Source organism: Camelus dromedarius, chromosome 1, assembly GCF_036321535.1.
Source record: "Camelus dromedarius isolate mCamDro1 chromosome 1, mCamDro1.pat, whole genome shotgun sequence".
Lineage (NCBI taxonomy): Eukaryota > Metazoa > Chordata > Mammalia > Artiodactyla > Camelidae > Camelus > Camelus dromedarius.
The window spans coordinates 74704431-74729930 of NC_087436.1; the positions used below are offsets into that span (position 1 = coordinate 74704431).

Here is a 25500-nt window from a genome sequence, read left to right on the forward strand (position 1 = left end):
GGCCTGTAAAGAGCAGGAAATCCAACACCATTTACAAAGCTGTCTCATGAGAACTGCTCATCATTCAAGAAGCTGCCTCTTAGAAGAGACATACAATGACAATTATGCAGTGTAGAGTTTACACTTTGTAGAACTTTATAACAGTTAGTCATCTAGGCAAAGACCAATTTCTCCATCTCTTCCTTTTTGTCTTCTGTCTTCTCTATTATTTACAAAATCTTCTACCACATAATTCCACATTTCCTGTCACACCACTTATTCTGTATCTTATGTTCCTTTTCTATCTCTGCTCTCCTCCTTGAAAAAAAGGCCCCAACCTCTTTGACATTTTGGTCACAGCTCTCCTTTCTCTCATTGTACATATTTTCCATCTAGCTGTTTTCTGTCTCTCTCTCTGGACTTTGTCCACTGGGCCTCTTATACACTGTACAATGAGCTGTCAAGTATGTAGGAGATTCTAATCTCAGCTAGATTTTCCATGTTAGTTAATGCCTTCTTTTATGTTTTTCAGCATAGATTTCCAGCATGATGTTTATGTCAAATAAAAGTAATACTTTTAACAATGTCTCAAAGATCAAACACTGAATAAAATTATGGAAACTGTAAATCACTTAAAAGTAGTCTGTTAATGTAGTTTTATTAATTTTCCAAAATCCCAAACAGGGCCACACCTCTCTGAAATAGGAGGATTAGCTCTTTGAGCTCCCCTCCCCATAGCTGCTCTGTGCTCCAGACGCTTATGTCCAGTCCCAGCTAATATGCTAAGGGATCTATTTCTAAAATTCCTTAGGTGCTCTGGAAAAAAGAGAAAGCTGTTTGGAAAGCTATGTTATGTGCCTTCCCATATACAAGTAACAGAACAATTCATAGAAAACATACAGAAGGGTAGAAAAGAGAAATGATTTCCCAGGGGCTAATTGATTATTAAGAGTAGAACTCAAGAATGTGCTATTTACCGATTTGTGTGTTTAGCAGACGGCCAGCGAGGAACTGCAAGGAAAGTAAAGACAGTAACTATAAATACTGGAGGGGAGCCTCTTACACCCCCCAAAATACTCCTTGTGAAACTTTCTCCCGCCTAATGCACCCTTTGCTTTGAATTTTTTGCCCCGCCCCAGGAGAGGTGTCACCTCTTAATGACAACGCTCATATATAATAGACAATAAATGATAATTTGTGGGTGACCAAGGATCAAGAACCCTCTCAGAACCTTCATTAAAACAACAGCACAATTACAACCTCAGGAGGTATGCTATTATTAGATGTTTATGTACCATCGTCAATGTGCACAGGTAAGTTTTTTTTTAAGCCCCATCATTGAATATTCATTTTTATTACAGAAAAATTTCAAGGTACACAAAAGTAGAAAGAATAGTATAACGAACCCTCTGTATCCATCACCCAGTTTCAACAACTCGACTTTTTGCCAATCCTGTTTCAGCTGTCCTTTCCATTTTCCCCTCTTGGTCGGAAAACTTTAAAGCAAATATTAAAGATGACAGCATTTTATTCTTAAATATGTCAGTAAGCATCCCCCAAATTTTACAGTAACTTGATTGATTATTGCAAAATGGACCTGCACAAAAAAATACAAAAGGAACATTGAAAACCCTCCCGTGGTGGAAAGACTTGTCACAAACGTTATCTAGCTGTTCTGGTTCTTTGGAGGTGAGAGCCGAGCGTGGTATTCCTCCGGGAGGGGCGGAGGTGGCAGAGGGAAGGGACTGACCCTAGAGACAACTGAATGCGTTCCTCAGGAGCTGGCCACCCAGGCATGCGCAATCCAGACCCCAGAGTTGCTAAGGCCCCATGGAAGACAGAGGCTCCGGATACAGTGACAACCAATCACAGGGCTCCAAGGCTAATCAATTAGCCAATCCGGATTCGAGAGTGAATCAGCCTCAGCAGTCAGCTCGCCCCACCAACATCCAATCGGGGAGCCAGCTACTTTGGGCGGACTTTTCAAAACAGCGAAAACAAAACAAATCAGGGACCTTTAAAAGGTGCAATGAGACCAGAAACTATCTCCTTCCGCCTCTCACTCCTATCACTCTCCTTTTCTTCCCCTTATGGATCAACCCCAGAATAAAGCCGACGCCCAGATTCCACCCTTCGCCCAGGAACCGAGAGGGAGGAGTGGCTCACTAAAGCAAAGGCGAGCTGAGGAGGCCACAAAGCTGGATGGGGACGCCACAAAGCTGGCTGGAGACAGAGACTTAGGGGCGGGACTCTTTTTCAAAGACTGTTGAGGAAGCGGCGGATCCCTCCGCGGGGAGTCACGTGGCCCGCCCCCTTGGGGGCGTCGGAGACTCAAAACAAAAACAAGGGGTTTGCCTGGGTCTCCGCGGTGGTGGCGGCGGCGGCGGTGGAGCCCGTTGGGGGGCAGGGCTAGAGGGGCTAGCGCTGCGCCCCAGCCGGAGAGTGGGCGCGCGGGGAGCGGGATGAAGCCGGGGCTGTGAGGCCGAGGGGGTGGTGGCAGGGAAGAAGGGTCGGATGCTGGTCCAGGGGCACTGCTGAAGCGGCGGGTCCTTGACCTCGGAGACAGGTCCGGACGCCCCCGCTGCGCCCAGTCGGCTCCGACCGCGGCGCCGCGGCCCGGTGGAGGCGCATCTCCAGCACGGTGAGTGGGCCCACCCGGGATCGCGGAGTTTCTTTGTTCGCGAACTGGACCACAGGGGTCGAGTCAGAGTGCCCATCCCTCAGCCTGGGAAGCGATTCCCGTCCTGCCCTCAGCCCTGGGCAGTGGGCGCCTGGAGGCGGAGATATGCTGGTGGGATGGATGGAGGGGTCGAGGAGGCTGAAGACAGTTCTTTGGTGTACCCCCTCCTCCCCTTCATTTAACCACGGGGCCTCGCTGGGGTGGTTCTTCTTGGATTGACACAGCCTTGGGTCTCCGCATAGTTGCGGAATCCCGGGCATCAGTGGATGGACGGGCGACCTCTGGGAACGGGGAGGGCTGGAATTGTTCCCAGACGCCGACCCGGCGGGCCGCGCCACCTTAGCTCTCTCTGGGATCGGGGTCTGCCTCTCGGGTTGTGTACCGAGTAGACGCTGCCGAAGCGGCTGGGGAAGGCTTGCGGGCTGGACTCCAGCGAGAGGGGTTTCTGGAGCTGGGCTCCGCGGGAGGGGCGGGGCTCGGGAGTCTCCTCCCTCCGGTTCTTTGTTCAGTCGCGAGACTTTCTCTCCCTTCCCCCCCACCCCATTGTGCAAAGCCCCAGCCCACCGGATCCACTGCGATCGGTGTCCCCAGTGCATTCCACTGGGCAGAAGCCTTTCCCCCCCACGACTTCAGCTGGGGCAGACCGTCCGGACACCGCCACTCGGGGACAGTTTCCTGTTTGTGAAACGGCGGGGAGGCCGGAGCTGGCCGGTCTGACCCAGCGCTGGCCGGCGGACGTGACCACAGGCCCTCCCCCTGCCACACCTCCCTGGCGGTGGGGGAGGATTGCATTGGGGTTTGGCTGGACGTGACTGGTCCCCTCACCCGCTCCGCGCCTGGGTGTGCTGGGGTGCCCCTCGCTGGAGGTACTGGCACCATCTCTTTGTCCCCTCCCCCTTCCCCCAGCCACCCCCGGGATACACTCTAACTGTGTGATGTATTTGCTGCAGATGAAGGATTTGGGGGCAGAGTACTTGGCCGGTCGTGAAGGGGTCCAGCTCTTTGGATTGTTGAACCTCTACTTAGAACAGGAACAGAGATTCCAACCTCGAGAAAAAGGACTGAGCTTGATCGAGGCCACCCCAGAGGTGAGTTCCCAGGAAAGATAACTTGCTCCAGCAGCTGATAGGGCTTGGGGAGATAACTTTAAAAACAGTTTGTTTTTTTTTTAATCAAGACTAAAGGTTGCAAAGTTTCTTAAAACCAAAATTGGTCTTCCTAGAGTACTAAGATAAATCTTAAGTCAGGGTCATTCTTTTGTTTCTTAGCAAGAATGAGAATGGTACTAACTCTAGGGAAGTGTTTTTCATGTGTGGCACCCCCAGCCTGCAGCTTCTCTGTGGGACATTCCCTGGGAATTGAGCAGTTCATTTGTGGAAATACCCTCTGCCTATGCAATACTTCTGTGTAGTCAGCTCTTAAATGCTATTTTTAAAAAAAGAAAACAAGCAAGGAACCTTCTGTATATCCATTACAGGGGAATTGAATTATATTTGCTATAACCCTATGGAAGTGTGGCAACAGTTAACTTTATATTGAATTGCTGAATGTCTTTTACAATGTATGTTTTTCAAAAAGCAATGATATATACACATTTTGTATCTGATAAAGTGTAGTGCTTTGGTTGAAATGGTAACACATTTTTTCCATTTTCTTTTTTAAAATTTACTTTAAATTTTTTTGGTTTTTTGGAGGGGGAGATAATTAGGTTTATTTATCATTATTGTTTTTTAATGGAGGTACCAGGGATTGAACCCAGGACCTCATGCATGCTCAGCACACACTCTACCACTGAGCTCAGCACATACTCTATCCTCTCCCCCTTTTCTCCCGTTTTCTTGAAGATTAAGGGAAAAATACTACCTTACTTGAATCTGTGTGTATTATTCATCTAGTTCTAAGACAGTCATAATCATTGGCTCTTGGTTTTTATTACAGAATGATAACACTTTGTGTCCAAGATTGAGAAATGCCAAAGTAGAAGATTTAAGGAGTTTAACCAACTTTTTTGGATCTTGCACTGAAACTTTTGTCCTGGCTGTCAATATTTTGGACAGATTCTTGGCTCTTATGAAGGTATTTGATCATTTTTATATAAAATGATTTTTTTTATATCCAGTGCCTAGCACAATGCCTAGCATACAAAGCTTCAAAAAATATTTGGCAAATGAATGTAACAATGTCACCATACATGAACATTTTTAATAATTGGAATTGTGAGCTTTAGTCCAGATTAAGAGACCACAAAAGTTAAGTGTATTGTTGTATCTTAAATTAGGTTTTGCTGAACCTCTTTATATCCCTTCTTGTTGAAGCTGCAGCAAAAAAGATTCCTGTTTTTTAGGTATTCTCTATATATGCAGTTCTCAAAATAAGGTTTTCCATTTTCATCTCCCATTATGTTTCTGTTGAACCTAGGTGTTTTTAAAGGTGTTTTTGTTTTATATGACAAATGGAAGTATAGCACTGTATTCAAGGTGACCTATTGCCTTCCCTATGAGGAGCCTTTTCAAAGCAGGGGACCACAGTTATCAGCAACTGTTAGAAAAATGTGGTGATTCTTCTGCCAGGAGGATTGCTGTCAGCTGCTGGGTCAGTTTTCAGGGCACTGAAAAGAAAAGGGCAGCCATCTGTCCATGGTAGCTTTTACATATGCTCCACTCTGCACATCTGATGCAATATCTCTTTGGGGAAATTTGCATTGAAGTAGGGGATGATTCTTAAATAGATAAGATAAAAAGATAAGTAGAATGTATTATTTTTATATCCAAAGAAGTATATTTTCTTGGTGTTCAAAGGCTTGATTTATTCTGGGGGGGGGGGGTTGTACTATTTTGTATTTCATAAGTTTGAAATACAGAGTATATAATGCAGTATTAGAAACCTAGCTTTTGAACTTGCATTTAAATTTTTTACCTGCATTTAAAATTAAATAATGTAAATGCTCAAAATGTCTTTTGTTTTTCTAAAGGTAGGTTAAGACAGTTTAAAATGTAAAAGCAATTAAGTATTGTGTGTAAAGGTAAAAGCAGGGAAGCAGCTTGATTGTATTCTGTCTTAGGAGTAGGGGCTCATTACAATATTCTTTCAAGTATCTGCTTTGCCAAATCAAAGGGACAATTGTTGGAAGAAGCCTTTTGTTCTTTGTTTTCCAGGTGAAACCTAAACATTTGTCTTGCATTGGAGTCTGTTGTTTTCTGCTGGCTGCTAGAATAGTTGAAGAAGAATGCAATGTCCCATCCACTCATGATGTAATCCGGATTAGTCAGTGTAAATGTACTGCTTCTGACATAAAACGGATGGAAAAAATAATTTCGGAAAAATTGCACTATGAAATGGAAGCTACTACTGCCTTACACTTTTTGCACTTATACCATACTATAGTACTTTGTCATACTTCAGAAAGGTCAGTGGGGTTATAAATTAAAATTATGTATTTTTGCATTGCCATAAGTAACAAAGACTTAGAATGCTGATGAAATTTACATTTTTATACCCTCCCGACCTTAAACTTGGACTTTTGGTGACAAATTTTTTTTCTTTGACAAGTATTTAAAATTGTTTAAATCTTTAGAAGTTTAATAAATAAATATTCATCCTTTCTTTTCATTATATAGGAAAGAAATACTGAGTCTTGACAAACTGGAAGCTCAGCTGAAAGCTTGCAGCTGCCGACTTACCTTTTCAAAAGCAAAAGTAAGTCAGTTCCTTGCTTATCTCACTCACAGTTTCTGTTTTGAATTAAAAAAAATACTTACTTTTCTTAACTTTTTTTTGTAGCCATCTATATTAGCTTTGTGCCTTCTCAATTTGGAAGTAGAATCTTTGAAATCCATTGAATTATTGGAAATTCTCTTGCTTGTTAAAAAACATTCCAAGGTAAGTATCTTCAGTTCTTAATCTTTAAAGCAAATTTCTTCCTAGTGTTGTTTTATTTTTTTCTGTGGTCCCTTAAACATTAAGTAACACTTTGTGAGGTTCTTAAGTGTTGATGTTCTCAAAATGCAGCTTTGATCCAGACAGTATTAAGCTGGAAGGGAATTAGTCACAGCCTGGCTTCTTTTTACATTCAGGTGTCCCTTGTGTAGTATTCTTGCTAGTTGATAATGACAGCGGTCTACATTGCCCCGTGCACATTGTTCTAAAATGCGTACTAAGAGGTAGACTTAGTAAATAACACTAATGGCACCCTATTGCATCTGTAGGACTGAGTCATCGTCCCATTAGTAGTGTTACCAAAATAACATCAGTTATGTTTTTCTTTTTAAACTCCTTCATCAGGCCAGCCCAATAAATTTTTTTTTCAGTTGTAACGAGGTGTAAAACAAACGAAAGCATAGTTCTTTTTCTTAAGCTAATAGTCCAGTTGGAGAAGTATGGAACTTAATATGAGGCAGGGAGTTCTGTCATTTATTAATTCTGTGTGGCAGTGCTGTATGGTCTTTGTCTCTGAACATAGGGAGTACTTCAGGGTTTTGCTAGCAGAAAAGTAGGATAGAACGCGAGAGGCACGATGACTGGGAGCCTGGTTGTACCAAAAGTGAAAGTTTGGGCAGCAAAGGCTTACGACCAGGAAGTTGGGAGAGTCATTGAGAGAAGGTTTGAAGATAGAATGTCTAGGTGAAATCGCAGGCAGGGTTAAGGATATCCAGCTCAGTGGGTTTGGAAGCCAAGCGTGAAAATGAGGCAAGGAGTTACGAATGACCAGATTTGGACCTAATGATGGAGGGAGATTTGGGAGAAATTAATTTGTGATCAAAAAAGTATGATGTTAGGTCCTTGTGTACCTTTCAGATAGGGAGATGTCTAGCAGATATTTGGCAATCTGGAATAAAAACTCAGAAGGCAAATCATAGTTGGAGATTGAGATTAGAAATTTCTGATGAGGAAATAATAGTTGAAGCCATAAGAGATTTGTGAGAGTCCTTTGCTTAGGGGTCAGTTAAATCTCTGTGTTTTCAGCATTGGCAGTTTCCCCATGAGGACCCAACTAAAGGAAGGTACACTAGACAGATATACAAGCACTGTCAGGTTGGAAAGAAGTTTTCTAGAAGGAGGTGGTCAGGAGTATTGAATTTTGATGAAAGGCCCGGTATAATGAGAACTGGTAGGTGATGTCCGGAGAATAAGGAGTGGTAGAAGCCAGATCGCACGGGAATTAATACGTAGCTGGATTAGGTGGAAATGGAGGCCAAATGATATAAAATCATCTGTTTGTGGTGCAGGTACATGCATTGTGAAGCATTTGGTTTTAACAGGTAACTTCCAACTTTTGTTTAACCATGAGTTTATTAATTTGAATATAAACCTTTATAATAACGTTACTTGGAAACATCTTCAGTGACGATTCCTTGAAATAAATTTGGGTACTCCCCAGTGGTGGAGGAACTGTGCCCTTCTGGGGAAATTCCTCTTCTCTCATGTTGCTAACTTCTCCATTTGCAGTTATCTGGTGTCTTAATGTAAATACGTAGCCATCTGAATAATACTGTTACAGAAACCTAAATTGTGTTGAATTCCTTTGCATTGAGACTATCAGAGAATATACTTGATAACTGATTCATTAACAGACCTAGTGTTTTTAGGTCCGTGTGTTTTCTTAAAATAGGCAGAGCATTCTATGTATTGAATCCTATGTACATTTTTTATTACCTATGTTGCTCCTCCCCTAAAGCAGTGGTTACCAAATTTTGACTGCACATCAGACTTACCTGGGGAGCTTTAAAAATTCTTGATGCCCAGATCACACCCCATATCAATTAAGTAGACTATCTCGGGGTGGGAGCCAAGCATCACTATTTTTAATGCTCACAGGGTGATTGAAAGGTACAGCAAGTTTTAGGAACCACTGTCATAACCTGTTCATTTAAATGTTTTTTTCAGGTTAATGACTCTGAGTTCATTTACTGGAGGGAGTTAGTTTCTAAATGCCTAGCCGAATATTCTTCTCCTGAATGTTGCAAACCAGATCTTAAGAAGTTGGTTTGGATAGTCTCAAGGCGCACAGCCCAGAACCTCCACAATAGCTACTACAGTGTTCCTGAGCTGCCGACCATCCCGGAGGGGGGTTGTTTTGATGAAAGTGAAAGGTAAGAAGGCTCCTTGACTACTTAGACTCAGCCAGACTAAATGTTACTGATTTTTGTATATCAGAGCCCCTACCTCTAACAGCATTATTTCTTCAGGTGACAGAATTAACCAGAAGTAGTTTTATTAAAATACTTAATAATTTGGAAGTGTACTTCCCCACTGTTTTTCTTTATTAAAAACAAACAAACAAAGCCCAGCATCCTGTACATCATTTCCTCCCCAGGGCTTATAACTGGAAGTTTGTCCTTTTGGCCACCTCCCCCTGCACCCTTGCCCCCTGCAACCACCCGTCTGTTCTGTGCATCTATGGGTTCTGTTTTTTTGGTTTTTGATTCCACATACAGTATGAGATACAGTGTTTGTCTTTCTCTGACTCACTTCACTCCTCCCCCCTTTAAAAACTGGTTATTTGCCATCTCCTTTGGTCTTTGAAATACAGTTTAGTTAAAAACAACATCAACTGAAACAGCATTCTGGGCTTTTAAACAGTATGAATTCCTATTATGTTACTGTGGCAAGAGGCTGCGGGTTAAATGACTGGAAAATAAAGGGAACTACTACCACCATCTTGGTAGACTTTTATAGATATGTTTAGGTTTGCCAAATGCCATTGTCTTATTCAGAGTTTATTTTGTTGAGTAAAATTAATTATTTATTTTTATTAAATTTGTTCTATGCTATAGGGATAAGGGAGTAGAAGTTCCATTTTCATAGCTTGTTGGTTTCTTGGTCTGTTATTTGAGAATATCAGTGATACAGTTATTGAACTGATGCAAGAAAGACATCAAAACCATATGGTAGGAGATCTTTGTCATTAGTCTGCATTTATTGAATTTAAAATACTTAGACTTCTACAGTTAGCTGCTGATAGTCATTAATTGGTACAAGAATAATAGTTTGGTAAATGGTAATTTGTTTAAACCTCTTAAGTCTATTTTCTAAGGAGATGACAATAGACTTCACTTTAGGAAGTCTTTGTAAGTTAAATATTATCTCTGTAAAGCTTAAATTTTGAATGTAAAAATCCTGAGACTGGAGATACTTGTTGAGCAGTTTTATTCTGCCTGTACAACATGTAAGTGTATTTTAGATAACGGGGTCCTCTTCTTTTTCTTTTTCCCTTTAGTGAGGACTCCTGTGAAGATATGAGTTGTGGGGAGGAGAGCCTCGGCAGCTCCCCTCAACGGGAGCAGGAGTGCGCTTTCTTCTTCAGCCTCAAAGTGGCTCAGACTCTGGGCTTTCCGTCTTAGAGATCTAACCATTCTGGGTCCGAATTTAAAGTGTGTGTACCAGTTTCAAAGCAATAAATGGGGTAGTCGGTGGTTTCCTGGTCCAGCTCCCATCTAGGCAGGAATTGCATAGCCTGGAATACCTACCTTCTATTTATTACTCAGATCGGATCTGGCCTATTTTCATATTTAATCCTAAGCCATCAAATGGGTTAGTGCCTCTTAAACAGTTAACAGTACTTTAGACATTGGCACTTTATTTTTCTCATTGATCTTTAGCTACTTGGGGGAGGAGGGAAGGTGCTGATACCTTCAACTTACTACTTTTTGAGAAGATTTTTGAATAATGTAGTTAAACTTTTTATAAAGCCTTCAGGTGTCTTTAAACAGACGGGGAGTGTGCAGGTGCTTCCTTAGCAGGGACAATGGGTAATCCTTTACTGGTTTATCTTAGATCTCCCCCTCCCCCCACTCTCAGAACAGAGAATATACTCTTAAAATGTCAAACACCTTTTTGGTGATTTTTTTGTTTTTTAAGTGATCAATGTACTCTCTGACGCAGACTTTATAAACTTAGGAATTACAATATTGACATTTCTGTGACTTTTAGTATGTAATGTCTTAACTTTGAGGTTTCTGCCAAAGCGGAAATAAGCAACAGGCTAATAAGGTTGTTAGACAGTTGCATTCCTAATGCCTAAGTGTTGTCAGACTATAGTATTATTTTAATGTTTTAAAAACAGTCCATGATCTGCTGGTTTTGCATGTACCTGTATGAGAGCAGTGCAGGAGGCTGAACAGAATTAGGTAACTATGAAATTGATAAATGTTGGTCTGGTAGCACATTTTATCTCATTTTCTTATATTAAAAAGGTCTGCATGATTACAGTTTATTTCCTTTGTGATTCACATTTCAGAAATAATGGTATTAGTATATGGGTGCCAAGACTGAATATGAAGTGTAAAAAAAAAAACTTAAGTGTTTGTAGTGTTATAGTTTTAAGCATATCTGTGTGGTGGTACAGCCATAGGAATAGGGATTTATAAACTCTGTGCACATGAGATTTTGTACAGAGAATTTTTTTTAACTTTATAAACTGTATATGAAAATGTAAATCTTTAAAAATGTACATAAAAATACTGTTATTTTTTTACTGTGTGTGATAGTCTAGTCATTGCATGTAAATATAACTTATTGTGTATTCTGTATTATAAATCGTAGTGATGACTTACTTTTTCTCTGGTAAGTCAACAGCCATTGGATGTTTTCTGAAGTGGATCTTTTTGAGATAATAATAGATACAGCTCAAAATAAAAATACTAATGAATTGTACTCCTTGTTTGCAATTACTTCTTAATTTTTAATTTTTTTGGTGAAAAAGAAAAAGTGCTTGTTATATATATTTCAGTGAGAAGGCTTGAAGTGAGGCTGGAGTGTCTCCAGGATAAGCCCTCTCTTTGGTTGCAGAAGTCCCCTAGGTAATATTTCCTCACCAGTTTGGCCCTTAGCCTTGAAGATACTGAAAGTGAATCTGTCACTTGAGAGTTGACCTCTCTCTGGACTCAAATGAAACAGAAGAGTGTCATATTAACCCAAATGCCTGTTAGTTTATAGTGAAAGCCAGCAGGTGTCAAGTAGACCAGAATAGTCAGGCTGGTAGGTTAGCACAGTCTCTGCAGACAAGCCAAATTCTCAGAAGGTTGCTTACTGACCAGGCACTCGGGCAGTGAGCTCTGGACCTTGCCAGCCTCAGGCTTGTTTTGCAAGTAGTGACTTTTTTTTTTTTTTTTTGGCATGGTTTCTCCATCTAGTTTGGTTTTTGGAGACCTTTATTTTCTCTAGTTAGGTAGAAAATAAGATACACTGAATATGGTTTTCATGTAACTCCTCTTCTCCCCGGAGATAAGGGTGTTTTCCTACCCTCCTAGTGGAGAATCCAAGCGGTCCTCCCTCTCTTACTGAGTAATATTGGCAAACGGTAGACAATATATTCTGCTTTCAGATTTTGATTTGTTGAGATGCACAAGCTATTTGTGGCTTTCCAAGTCTTGAACCCTCTTCAGTTCTAGGATTTTATTGCTTTTCTTACTAGATGATTTTTTGTGTGAATCTGTCCACACGTGACTTGATCTGTTCCCCTTTCTGGTTTTCCATATATTTAGAGCTCTTTACTGAGCTCCCAACCTGTGTATTCACAGCTAGCCATCTCACTGATTATTCTCAAAGTTCTGAATATTCCCAAACCTGCTCTTCGTTTGTTATTTTGGTGAATAGGCATTCCGTCTACTCAAGGTGGAAGCTTAGGTGATACCCTCATTGCCTCTTGCCTGCTGTCTCCTGTCTGGAGGTCACCAATTATCATTCACACTGTATGTCTACTCTGTGCCACTGGCTTCGGTCGGACCTGTACTCTTATCAGCAGGGTCACTGCAATGTCCTAATAATCTCTCAGTCTCCAGGCTTACCCCGATCCTCTTGGGTATCCTTCTAAAATATGCAAATCCGTTAAAATATGCAAATTTGATTATATCCCTCCTGAAAAATTGTTCAGTAAGTACCTCTCAAGAGAGTATATCAGGACCTAGAAATCTCTTCCTAATCAGAACACTGCACCTTTCTCTGGTCTTCTTTTTTTTTTTTTTCCTTACCTTTTCCCAGAGCTGGAAAACGTGTGTTAAGAAAGTAACTGGCAGCTCTGTGGAAGGTGGAATGGAGCAGGTGGAGATGAATAACGGAATGGGGAGACCAGTCAGGAGTCCTGCAAAAATCCAAGAGATAATGAAGGACTGAACCAAGGCAATGGCAGTGGGGATGAGGAAGACAGGTGGGAATTGAGAGGCACTGTCCTTTCTCTTTAGGCATTATTAGTAAACTCACAGACAAGTCCAAGAGCCTGATTTTGCCCTTGGGCCGTTCAACCACATGGCTTTCCCATAACTGTGATAAATAAAATTGAGAATCAAGCCTCCTGCCCCATTCACAGCAGAGGTGAGGAGAAGGCTACATTTTGGTCTCATACTTGCTCCTTGATTTGGCTCTTCAGGCTTTGATTCTGTCATTTCCTAGGATGTGGTGTGCATGCTTTGCTGCTTCTGCCATGTGCCATGTGCATGCTGAAGTGTGGCTCTCCCTGATCCCGTGGTCCCTGCCCATCCGACCCTCAGGAAGTGAGACTGGACAAACAACGTGTCTTGATCATCAGTTAATACTTAGGTTAAGTATAGAGGCATTGGTTGTAGAACACTTCTCATGACAATTTTAACCATTTTCTTTGTCTAGGGTCTGCGTTTTTCCTTCAATTCCTTTCATTTCACACTAGGTTTTACTGATGTTCCCTGCCTGCTTCCCACTTTCCCCTGCAAGTGTGCCATGGGTCGGCTTACTTAAGCCATCCACTTAGCAGATTCTTATATGGCCAAAACCTCTGTACTTTGCATTTGTCCCTTTTCAGCTGAGTTTGTCTGATTATTTGTACCAGAAATGGTCAACAACTACTGACTTTGTGATTAGCAAATCAGATTGTGTGGTAGTTTCCCAATAGCCACACGTCCTCCCATCCCTGTACACACGTGCTTCTCTTCCCATCTAGAAGTGGAGTCTCTCCCCCTTGAACTTCAGCTGACCTTGTGCCTGGTTTTGCCTGCTAATGTGCAGTGGAAAAGTTCAGTGCGTGTCCAAGCCTAAGCTTCAAGAGGACTGGCAGTTTCCCTTTCATCCCTCTTGGAAGCCAGCCACCATGCTGCAAGGCAGCAGGTTGGATTACCGAAAGAGAAGAGCCTGTGCAGAGAGACGTTCTTGAGGAGGAGGAGCCATCTTGGATGTTCCAGCCTCAGCTAAGCACCCCGCTGAATGCAGCTTGCATGAGCATCTTCAGCTAAACCACACTGGGCAGAGGAACCACCCAGCTGATCCCAATTAACCCATAGACTCTTGAAAAATAATAAATCATTGTTTTAGGCCACTAGGTTTTGGGTGGTTTATTATACAGCAGTAGATAACCAAGACAGGTTGCTTGTTATTTCTTGTCAAATGGTGGTTATCTCTGAATGGTGAGATTACAGACAACTTTTTTTTCTAATTATGCTTATCTGTACTTTTCTTTTTTTTTTTTTTTAAATGTATTTGAGTTATTCGTGTATTGACAGGATAAGGAGTGGACTCTAAAAACACACACACTAATTATATCCTTTCTTTGATTAAACTCCTTAATGGTTTCCCATGGCTCCTTAGCATCAAGTTCAAACTCAGCACAGCTTACAAGACCCTACTTGATTTGGTCTTCTTTGCTTTGTCTCTCAGGGCATCCACATCCACATGCTTTCCAGCTTGACTGCATCTCAGCTCCTCCCACTCATCATGCTTTCTTTCCCTCTAGTGACTTCATATACACTTTCATCTGCTTGGAACACCTTTCCTGTCATCCTCATCTGGAAAACTCCTACCTATCACCTTAAGAGTTGCTTCATTCACTCATTCGCCCACCAGTTTTGAGTGCCTCTGTGTGTCAGGGACTACACTAAGTGCTTGATAAATAAAACCAAACATAGCATGCAGTGTCCCTACTACCCTCATGCAACTTACAGTCTAATCCAGAACCAAACAATTTACAGCAAATGATACAACTTTTAAAGGTCGGAATGTATTTTCTTCCAGGAAATCTTTGTGGAACTCCCTCACTTTGTTCTTGTCGTCAGTGCTGCATATTTCCATAATTCTCTATATGTTTCTTATCCTAGCAGTTAATACCTTCCTTGCTTGTCTGCTCACCTAACCTTCTGATCTGGGAAGGCAGAGGCTGTCTTTCTGGCTCATTGTTGAATCTCCAGCAACCAGCATAGTATCTGGGCCAAATTCTTCCTACTCTGGCTGTTACTGGTAAAAAATAACCTCACTCTTCTCGTAGTATGTCCCAGGCACCTTACATGAATTATTTTGTCCTTCCCACAATGCTATTAGACAAGCACTGCTATTAGTCCCATTTTTCATATGAAGAAACTGAGGATTAGAGACGGACTTCGACACAAATCTGGTAAGTGGCAGGGGTATAACTCAAACCAAGTTTGTCTGTCAAACCCTGGGCCTTTAACCACAATGCTAAACCACTGCCCTAATGTGGATGGTACTCATTAAACAGTGGTTGAATGAATGAAATAATAAAAAAAGAAAAGGTCTTATAAAGACAATCCCCCTCATAATACCGGTAAAATAAACCACAGCATCCTCCTGTTGTTCAGGTTTTAAGTGCTCTCACCCATGTAAAGGAAACGTGGCTAAGATTCAGAGTTAAAATGTCTTTAATTACCCAGGAACCACAGAGGGTAATGTGAAACCCAAGGCAGGATCGTGGCAGAGAAGATGAGGCCTCACCAAAAGCTGGAAACGTCTTTGTGCTCAGGCTGGTGGGCCCTTCCCAAAGCCCAAAGTCTAGTTCCTTTTACACGTAGGTTATAGCTGATATTTTACTCACTAGGGTTCCAAGGCCCATAGTCACTCCATGTTCATGGGGGTGGGACTTTGTAACAAAAGAGGACTGTTTTGTTAAAGGCTTGCTTGCCCTTTGCCTGTTTTACTATTAACCAACATAGCAATCATCTCCCACTTACTCATTTACTCTTCTGGGATTTTTTCCAATAATTGTTTCACGTGTCTGGTCTATCCTCTTGCCTAAACTCTAAGCTTCTTGTGAGAAGAGACTGTGTATTTTGCTTCCTTTATAGCCTTCAAGGTGCTGGATAAAAACATGTGTCAACATTTTTCTAAGTGTATCACTCCTGATGGTGCCATTCCCATTCCTGACTGCAGCAGTTCATAGTTCCTAAAGGTGAACTTCCATGCAGGCAAGGATTTAGGATTTCAAATCATTACTGGGACGTGCCGAGGGCCATAGCCCACTGCTACAATTACATGCACCTTATTCGAGAGTAAGATGTAGTTATCAGGAACACAGTCTCCCGCTGAACTATCAGGGTTTGATCCTAGTTTGACCACTCACTATCTGACCTGATTAGCTGTTAACTAAAGTGTGCCTCAGTTTCTTCATCTGGATAGAGGGGTCAATAATGAATCAACCTGTGATGGACACAGAAATGTGCTGCCTAGATGCCCCAGCTGTTGGGAAGTCTTTTGGCACACAGCATTCAGCTGATGGCCCCTTTGGGATAACTCACCCAGAGAGCAGCCTCATCTAAGGTCATGCCCTGCCCAGGAGGGCCTGCATCTGTTAGAGCAGGCAGAGAGCTAGATATGAGCAGAGAAAGGAGAACGCAGGCCAAATGGCAAAAACTGGGCAGAAAAAGAGGCATGGGCTAAATGGCAGGAAACCATACATCTTGTGAACAACGGGGTTCCTTGGGCAGAGAAAGAGAAGCAGGCTGATAAGAAATCACACATTTAGGTGACAAGTGTCCTGGAGGCTGACAAAAAAAGAGGGGAAAAAGCAGGAATCTCCAGTTTCTGAATGTAAGCTTTTGCTCATTATACCCTCATTACAATAAAACTAACCTTGCAGATTAGAAGTTCCCGTAGTGCACAAACGCCATGACACTTCCAATCAAGACTAAATAAAGACAGAAATCCCTCCTCCCCTCTGGAAGGTGGAGCTGGGATCAAAATCAGGAAATACGACCCCAATGAATATTCCACCTATTCATTTTACACTCTATGTAACCACCTTGCCAAAGAAACTCAGGGCAGCTGCTCACCTAAGCCTGCCCACTCTCCCCTTGAGTGCGTACTATTCCTTAATAAATCCTCACTTTACTTTCTTCACCTCCATGTCTCTGAATTCTTTCTGTGACGAGATAAGAATCTAATCTCTGGCAACACATCTAATGACTGATGGGGTGAGAGAATGGATGAAGGATTGGTCACTTTGGTCCAACACAGGACAACCCAGATGGATCGTTTTGGTCCCAGGGCTCCCCACAGGGTTAACTGAGGCTGCTTCTGGTGGGGCATTGTGGCTCAGTTCCCTCCACCCAAACATGGTTGCTTATGCTCCTGCCATGGGCAGTGATCTCAGTGGTTCTTCCTAATGAACATCCTGCACCCTAAACTTCATCTCAGAGTCTGCTCCCTGGACACCACCACTTGCAACACTGCCTCGTGGGGTTACTGTGTGGATTGAATGACATGATGATACATAATAAAAAATGTAAAACAGGGCCTAGTATGCGCTTAAGTAAATATTGGTTTTAATAATTATTACTCCTACTTTTGTCCCTACCCTCTTATTTCCCTGCTGAGATAAGACTCAATATTTATTTAACCATTATTGAGCTACAATGATATATTGAGTTTTGTTCTAGGCATGGAGGATACAAAATAGAATCAAAGCACAGGTCTTACTATTGAAGGAGGGAAAGGGGGTGGGAAGGGATAAATTGGGAGTTCAAGGTTTGCAGATACTAACTATGATATATAAAATAAGTCTGTACTGTAAAGCACAGGGAACTATATTCAATATCATGTAGTAACCTATAATGAAAAAGAATATGAAAAGGAATATATATGACTGAAACATTAAGCTGTACACTAGAAATTGACACAACATTGTAAACTGACTATATTTCAATAATTAAAAAAAAAAAAGTGCAGGTCTTACCATTGAGAAGCTCACCCTCTAAAGGGAGAGGTAGAGAGGTAGACATACGAAGTATCATGCAATGTGAGAAATACGGTATTTGAAATATGTACCAGGCACAGCGTTAGCATCCTGGCACTGCCTCTGCATGGGTTCTCTAGTCTTCTGGATGGAAAGAAAAGACCATTTGGTGTGATTTCTGTCATTCCAGGGAGGCTCTGATGGTCCATCCTCTTCCAGTGCCCTTCACATTCCTGTTTACCTCTAGCTCATCCTCTTATTTCCAATTTTAGAAAGTCTTTCCTTTAGCTAAAGATTTTGAGTCTGGTTAAAATGCAGCTATCTCCAACAGAGTTTTCACCTTAATGGGATTCACAAATTACGGGCTGAGTTGGGGGTTGAGCACCTATTTGTGTGGTTTTAGACAAGCCATGTGTGTTATTTTGGGATCCTAGGAAGTAGATACTGAGAAGAAGTCAGAAGTGCAGTAGGTTTGTTGGGGGATGTGAATGAGAAGAGGGAGGAAGAAGGGTTAGGCGGGGAGAAACAGACTGTGATGCAGATCAGACAAGATTCAGACAACCTGGTACCTGGGACACAAGACGAAGGGCCCATTAGAAGGGCCCCATGTTGGCTGGAAATGGCCAGGCCTGGCACCCCCAGTGCTCAGTCGCTGGCTGAGGACTCTTCCAGAAGAGTGTCGCTTCAGTTGGAACACTGAGGTGGCTCCTGAAGGGGCAGCAGCTGGAGGCTGTTCTTGCAGCAGAACGGCAAGTTCTTCTGGAAGGCAGATCTCCAAGGGGCAACCACATAACTTCTTTGAGAACTGGGTTTTTAATCTGGGGAGAAGAGACACCTAAAACTGCAAAAACTCTTGTCAAGAACACTCCATTCAAATCCCTGCACTGAGAGGCTTGACCAGACTTTAACTGGCTTCTAGCAGCCTAAGACCGTGTCCCTGGGGCAACCCCTCCAAGTTTTTTTTTTTTTTTTTTTTTTTAAAGAAAGGCAGACTGCCACGTGCAGAGCCTCATTTGGATGTGTCTGGAGTCCTGGAAGCTTGACTATCCTATGTTCTCCTACAAATGGATTTTGAGAGCTGGTTAGGTGATTCTAGCAGGGAGCACAGCTACTCTATACCATTGACCCAAGAACACTTCTCTGGGGATGACCTGGGGAAGGTCATCCTCTTCCACCGAGCGGGAGTGTGCTGTTTTGGGAGGGATGCAGGTGGAGCGGTGATGGGGGAAGAGGCCACCAGCCTCGCCAGTCACATCAGCCAAATCAAGCCCAGTGATCAATGGGTGACAGGTGTCATGGCCAGATTGCCCTCACATCCTAACCCCACCCCCTTTTGAGTTCCTCTCTGGAAAAGCTCAGGGGTGTCAAAAGAATCTACTGTTTGTTCTAGCCAACACTTGACCTCCCTTCCCTAGAGCAGTTACTAAAAAGGGCTTACAACTGTGGATCCTTTTCCTTTCCCTTTGAGAGGTGTATGTATCTCCTGCAACTCAGGGGAGTTTTTCTAAAGGATCTGAAAGCCATTCCTTTGACGTGTAATCTTTAGGAAGGATTGGGCCATTGCCTCCCAGTCTCTGTGAGAGGGCAGGATCCTAACTTCCACAGTTGCCAGGTAGCCCACATAGCTGCCCTAACCACACTGACACTCACCAACTCTATGTAACTCGCTTCCCCTCCCTTCATCCTCTTTTCCCTTTAAAATGTCCCATGACCTCTGCCCAAAATGGATGGTATTGAGCTCTTTCTCCTCCTGGAGTCTGTTTTCACTGCTTTCACTAATGTCCAGCTTTGCTTATCATTGGCAGTGCTAAGACCTGCCTTTCCTAACTCCCAGTGCTCCGAGGACCAGACAAATTAGTGGAGAAAGTAAAAGTATTTTGTGAACCACAAAGCTCTTTACAGATACAAGTTGTTGTCAGTGTCAGGGCATGGCATATATTTTCCTGAGAGGTTTTGAAAATTACATCCACACATTTTTTTCTGTTAGCACATCTCCTTTCTAAGAATGTACATAGTATAGAGGGGAGGGTGGAGCTCAGTGGTAGAGTGCATGCTTAGCATGCACGAGATCCTGGGTCAACTCCCAGTACCCCTATTAAAAATATATATATAGAGAGAGGAAGTGGATATTGCCTATAATGCTGGCCCTCAGAGATGCCACTATCAACAGAATGATATTTATCATTCCATTCTTTTTATGCAAGCATAAACATGCAAACTTTTTTTTTAACATAAGTGGGGTACTACTCTATATACTCTTCTAGAACTCACTTTTCTGCTTTAACGGTATGTTAGGGCATATGCCAGCGTCAGTTACCATCGATCTACTTTCTTATTTTTAATGACTGCAGAGTGTTTCATTTTATGCATATGTGATAATTTGTTTAAGATCTTCTTCTACTGGATATTTACATTGTTTCCAACTGTTCTGTGTTTTTCATCAAAACAGCAATAAACGTCCTTGTACATACATTTCTGCTTACCCACACAGTGATTTCTTTAGGATACCTTTCTAGAAGTGAAATTCCTGGGTCTGTTCTAAGGGAATACATATTTAAAATTTATATCCTGTTGACCTGCTTTCCTGAAAAGGTATATGGGTTTACACTCCCAGCAATAATGCACATCAGTGACAGTTTCTTTACTTCTGCCCCAGGGGATTTTGCTGGGGGATGGGGGCGGGGAGAGCTTAGAAAAAGTGAATAAGATCATTTGATTTCTAAAGGGCTCAGAGGAAGGTATCATTAAAAGGGATGGGGAGGAGGCAAAGACACCAAAATCTGGGCTCAGAAAGTAACCTGCTGCCTGCCTTTCACTGGGTCCTGGGTCCCAGCTAGCCCGCTGTTGGGCATCACACATGCTAAGCCACCAGAGCGCTAGACTTCTTTTTATAGGATGCGGCAGGCAAGCACCTGCATAGATTCCCCCTGGGCCTGGGCAGGCAAAAGCCTCCCTGCGCAGTGTTTGAGAAAGCCCTGCCTGCAGCTATGGCTGCCTGGCCCGAGCTCTTGTCCGATCTTGTATATTAAAGAGGAGCAAGGTTGACGTGTCCCACAAATGAAAGGGGATCAAAGGCTAGATAAGCTGCCAGCTCTCAGAAGTGGTGCTGTGCCTGAACTGGGCCCGGCTCCGGGAGCAGGCGTTTATCTTGGTTGCTCGGGGGAAGCCTTTCATGCTAGTTATTTTTGGGCGGGGCATCTGGGCGGGGAAGGAGATGAGGGATGACAGGAGTTCCAGTTTACCTGCTTCTGTGCCCATGTTGTAACCATTGCCAGGGTTCTTCCTTTTTCCTTTCTTCCCTTCTTATTCATTTTTCTTAAACTGAAAGGATTTGAGTGCATAATTTTATGGGGTAAAAAACTTAAAATACAAAGTTAAAGGTCATCCATCATGTGTCCTTTTTAATGCCACAAATATCTTCATGATCTACGTTACCTGCCAGCTGTTGTCATGGGGGGTTGTGTTTTTCACGGAGCTTCAGAGGGCGAGTCCCTTTTCCCTTCCCATCTTACACTAAGCAGCTTTAGGGCACAATGGTGCAGCTGCTGAACAGCTGTCGCCGGGACTTGGGGCCGGGGCCCTGTGTGAGGCTCAGTGACATAGCTCTTTCATGCAGCTCCCAGGACTCTGAGTTCCAGGAACAGACAGGGCTGCTCAAGCGAGAAGTAAATGTTCCTACGGGAAGTGCTCCTCCTTCGTTTGCTCACCCAGGGCCAACCGCAGCAGGTTCTCAGACTGCTTCCCCTTCCTTTCTCCATGCTATTAGAAGAACATGAAAAAAGACAGCACAGAGGGAAGCAGACCTAATTTCCCGTTTCCTCAAATCATTAGATCCCACTCCTCCTGGTTTGTTTAAATCAACAAAGATTGTCCACTCTTGAAGGGCAACTAACCAACCATAGTCAAAGCCATGCAATTACGCTCAATAGATACTTGCTATTTTATCAACTTCCAGAAGCCAGAGAGGATCCCAGATTGCTAGAAAGGGAAGCTGGCTAGACATTAAAGCAGAGCTCATGGTGACAACGCTTTCATGGGGTTTCATGAGGTCCAAGGTCAGGACCTCAGCTCTGCAGACCCAGAGCTAGAATCTAACACATGGAGTAGAAGAGCCTTTAGTGAAAGGAAGTGGGGATACCCATGAATTAATTTACATGAGAGGGTTTCCCTTTGCTGGATCTAGAATGTTAATGCGTGCCATCAAAAACATGCCCTTCCTGCTAGCAGAGAACATGGGAAACGAATTGTAATCAGAAAGTCCATACTTGGAGAGTGTGATTGGAGAGCAAAGAGTGGGTTTGGTTTTGAGCATCATCCCAACCAGAGCTGGTGAAATATGGTGCATCGGCTTGGCCCCACGCAGCCTTCTCCAGTTAACCTAATGGGACAGCGCTGTTGTTTGTTTTTTTGCTCTACTGAGTCATTCATTTCCATGGCTACTGCAGAGAGTTGATATTGTGCATGACATTTTGATCTGATTATATTATAGAAGACTGTAACTCCCCTGTAGAAACTTGATATCTTTTCTTGAAGTCTTGAGGGTCCCTATGCAATCATTTCAAAACCTACTCTGCATCCCAGAAGTGCTTAGTACTGTCTTGGGAATTTGGTAGTATTATTTTTTTCCAGTAGACTTTCTAGTATATTCATAGAATTGTAATTTTAAAGATAGTTCAGAATTTCCATATACATCCAGCTTTTTTTTTTTAAGTACTAAATGTAGAAGATACAAAGATAGATATGCATGTTGGCTTTCTTTACTGATAGCAGAGGCAGAAAAGACAAAGGAGTCAGGAAGAGGGAACAACACAGGACTAAGAAGAATTTAAAAAATCCTTGCAGGGAGAAGCAAGAGGGAAGAAAAGAAAGCTGCAAATGATGAAAGATGAAAGAAAGGGCATGCTTGGGGATTAAAATGTGGAAGGAGAGGGATTTGCTATGGAAGACAGTGAGACCAGGCAGATTCAGTGAGGGACAGCTGTTGAAAAGAGCCTGGACTGGGAGTAAGGAATCCTGGGTTGTAGTCCCAGAGTGTCAATAGCTGTCTGATCTAAGCTAGTAACTCTGTTGCTCTGGACCTGACGTTCTTTATAAAATGAGGGAATGGGGCTTGGTGACTTCCTGTGGTTGCCTGTAGCTTTGTCATTCTCATTCAAAATGGAGAAGGAACTGCTAAAGCAACTCAAGGCTTTTGTCTTCTGGGAAAGGGCTTCTTAAATTCTAGACCGGAGGATGATCATGATTTCTGGTTGTAATTTTTTTTAAGTGTACACCCCAGTCTGTGATTCAGTCAAGTCTGTTTCAAGCTCTGGATGACATCCAGTCAAAGTCTATCTTGATCTCTGTTAATTTTCACTTAGAAGGATAGAACTGATAAATGATGATATAAACAACCATGCTGGGAAATGGAAGGATAAGCAGTAATAATTGGGGCTAATACATTCAGCACAGATACCATCTGAAACCAAAACCAGGATAGAGACCTTCACACAGACATCCTGGGGATGTGCTGCAGATGTGCCCAGCACAAAAGTAGTCACCCTTTGGGCAGCACCATTATTTCCCAGGCCCTGGTAAGAGAGAAGCCATCTCAGGTGGGCAGCTCTGAACAGAGGGGACCTGAGGCTGGTGCCAGACGGTGACAAGCAGCATAGGTCGCCAGAAAATAAGCCACCTCCATATTTAATATTCAGTGCATTGTACAGAGGCTGTGCTGGTCTGAAAGTCTCTGAGGTTGTGTCTCATGGAGGCTGGAAAACTAAAAATATTTAGGTTGTAGAAAGTTCTGATAAGCAATTCACTCTTCCCTTGGCTTAAACCTCACATCTTCTGATTTGTTTTCTAGCTTTGTTTCACTTAGAAACAGCTTCCAGGAGCTTCTTGGAGGAATTCCTGTGTATTCTTCATTGTGGTCTGGCCTCATTGTGGTCTGGCCAGCACCTACCAGAGTGCCTGTTACATGGAAGCTGTTTAAGAAATGAAGGTTAAATGAACAAATCAACAAATGAAGCTACTTGATGGTTTCTCAGAGGAAGTTGTACTCTAGAATTCATGCTGTTTTAAAGGCCTACAGCAGGGCTACCTATGAAGTAAAAGGGAGTTTCAGTGATGCTTCTTCAAAACTCTGAGAATTGAAACTGTGATGTCAATGTATAACGGAAGAGAGTAGATACTTGGAGAATTCTCCTTAAAGCAAAAGAAAATCAGCAAACAAATAATCAAAAAAGAAAACAGGATGTCTTCTGGGCCCTACAGTGGAGGAAACAGGGCAGGGCTACAGCATTCCATGCTGGAATCAACATGGCTAAGAAAGCAAAAGCCAACAGAATGGGGATGGTTTGAATGGAAACAGAAAAACGGGAGTCGGAGAATCAGAGACCAAGTTTGCCAGTGTTCATCAGTGTAGGCCGGGGACAGGAGTGTCCTTTCTGAAATAAGAGAGAAAACTACTCACATTCGGAATGTCTTCACAGTGAAAATGGATTAGTCAGAGTAGCATCCTTGCCCTGATCTTGTATTCTCTTAGCACAAATATTTGATTTCCATGGAGATTTCCTTGTAGGGAAAAAATACGCTGGTGTTGCCCTTTGCTGTCAGTTCATCTCCTCTAGGAAGCAGGTGCTGAGATGGAGTTAGGAGTATAGGAGGTTTACTGAGTGGGAATGGCCGTGAAAAATGGAGCTGGGTGGGCGGGGGATGCAAGACTGGGCAGAGAGAGTTTCATATTGTGATGTTGATCTAAACAAGCCTCTACCAACTCAACAGGGGGCTCTGGAACAAAGATTAGAGGAGCCCTGTACTGGCCATACCCAGCTAGACCCTGGTACTCCCAACTTGGACAGTACTGGCTGGGGGCTATCCAGGAAGAACGTGGCCTTGGCTCAAACTTGTGACAGGTCCAGAAGGCACTGCAGCTAGAGGCTGTCAGCCACCTGCCTTCCTTAAGCTGAAGAGTGAGATTTTTTTTTTAATTGAAGTATAGTTGATTTACAATGTTGTGTTAGTTTCTGGTATACAGCATAGTGATTCAGCTATACATTTATACTTCTTTTTCATATTCTTTTTCATTATAGGTTATTATAAGATATTGAATATAGTTCCCTGTGCTGTACAGTAGGACCTTGCTGTCTATCTATTTTATATATAATAGTTTGTATCTGCTAATCTGAAACTCCTAATTTATCCCCCCTCTCCCTTTCCCCTTTGGTAACCATAAGTTTGTTTTCTATGTCTGTGAGTCTGTTTCTGCTTTGTAAATAAGTTCATTTGTGTCATTTTTTAAGATACCACATATAAGTGATATCATATGATATTTGTCTTTCTCTTGCTGACTTAATTCACTTAGTATGATAATCTCTAGATCCTTCCATGCAAATGGCATTATTTCATTCTTTTTATGGCTGAGTAGTATTCCATTGTGTGTGTATGTGTGTACATATACACATATATATATCTGTATATATGTATATTATATATGCATGTATGTATATATATATATACATATATACACACACACACACACACACACACACACACACACACTACAACTTCTTTATTCAATCATCTATTGATGGACTTTAAGGTTGCTTCCATGTCTTGGCTATCGTAAATAATAATAGTGAGCTTTCTTGAAGGGAGATCGGTGTGATACAACCACAGCTGCCACACTCTTCAAAGCCATTTCCAAGTCTCTTATTTCATGCTGACTCTTACTACAGAACAGTGGCTGGAGGGTTAGATGCTGACTTTGCCAGCTTCCTTGACAATTGGGATGACCATGCAACTCTGTTCTGGCTGGTGGGGCTTCTGGGAAGCTAACTGAGCAAAAAGACAAAGCCTTATGAAAAGAAAGCATTTCTCCCTCTCCCTCAACCAGCTATTTGTTTTCAGATTTAGAGTGCAGTATTGATGTCTGAGG

The 25500-nt window shown here is 42.5% G+C and overlaps 1 protein-coding gene across 3 annotated transcripts; it reads left to right on the forward strand.

Moving 5' to 3' along the window:
• The first annotated feature begins 2308 nt into the window (after positions 1-2308).
• On the forward strand, positions 2309-11311 carry CCNG2 (cyclin G2). 3 transcript variants are annotated; one of them, XM_010983212.3, is made up of 8 exons: positions 2311-2620; positions 3610-3747; positions 4598-4735; positions 5815-6065; positions 6277-6355; positions 6440-6538; positions 8543-8748; positions 9876-11311. In XM_010983212.3, the coding sequence occupies exons 2-8, from the start codon at positions 3610-3612 to the stop codon at positions 9997-9999; spliced, it is 1035 nt and encodes a 344-aa protein (XP_010981514.2). In that variant the 5' UTR covers positions 2311-2620; the 3' UTR covers positions 10000-11311. The 3 variants fall into 3 exon arrangements, with proteins under 3 accessions (XP_064341662.1, XP_010981514.2, XP_031327131.1); XM_031471271.2 differs by lacking the exon at positions 2311-2620 and adding an exon at positions 2642-3525; XM_064485592.1 differs by lacking the exon at positions 4598-4735 and having other exon boundaries at positions 2309-2620.
• Positions 11312-25500: the final 14189 nt, after the last annotated feature.

Bases quoted from the DNA above. Each gene is read 5' to 3' on its own strand.
- CCNG2 (XM_010983212.3), top strand. From the start codon at position 3,610: ATGAAGGATTTGGGGGCAGAGTACTTGGCCGGTCGTGAAGGGGTCCAG. The intron at 4,736-5,814 runs GTATTTGATCAT...TTTGTTTTCCAG, and splicing joins GATTCTTGGCTCTTATGAAG to GTGAAACCTAAACATTTGTC. The intron at 6,066-6,276 runs GTCAGTGGGGTT...TTCATTATATAG, and splicing joins CTTTGTCATACTTCAGAAAG to GAAAGAAATACTGAGTCTTG.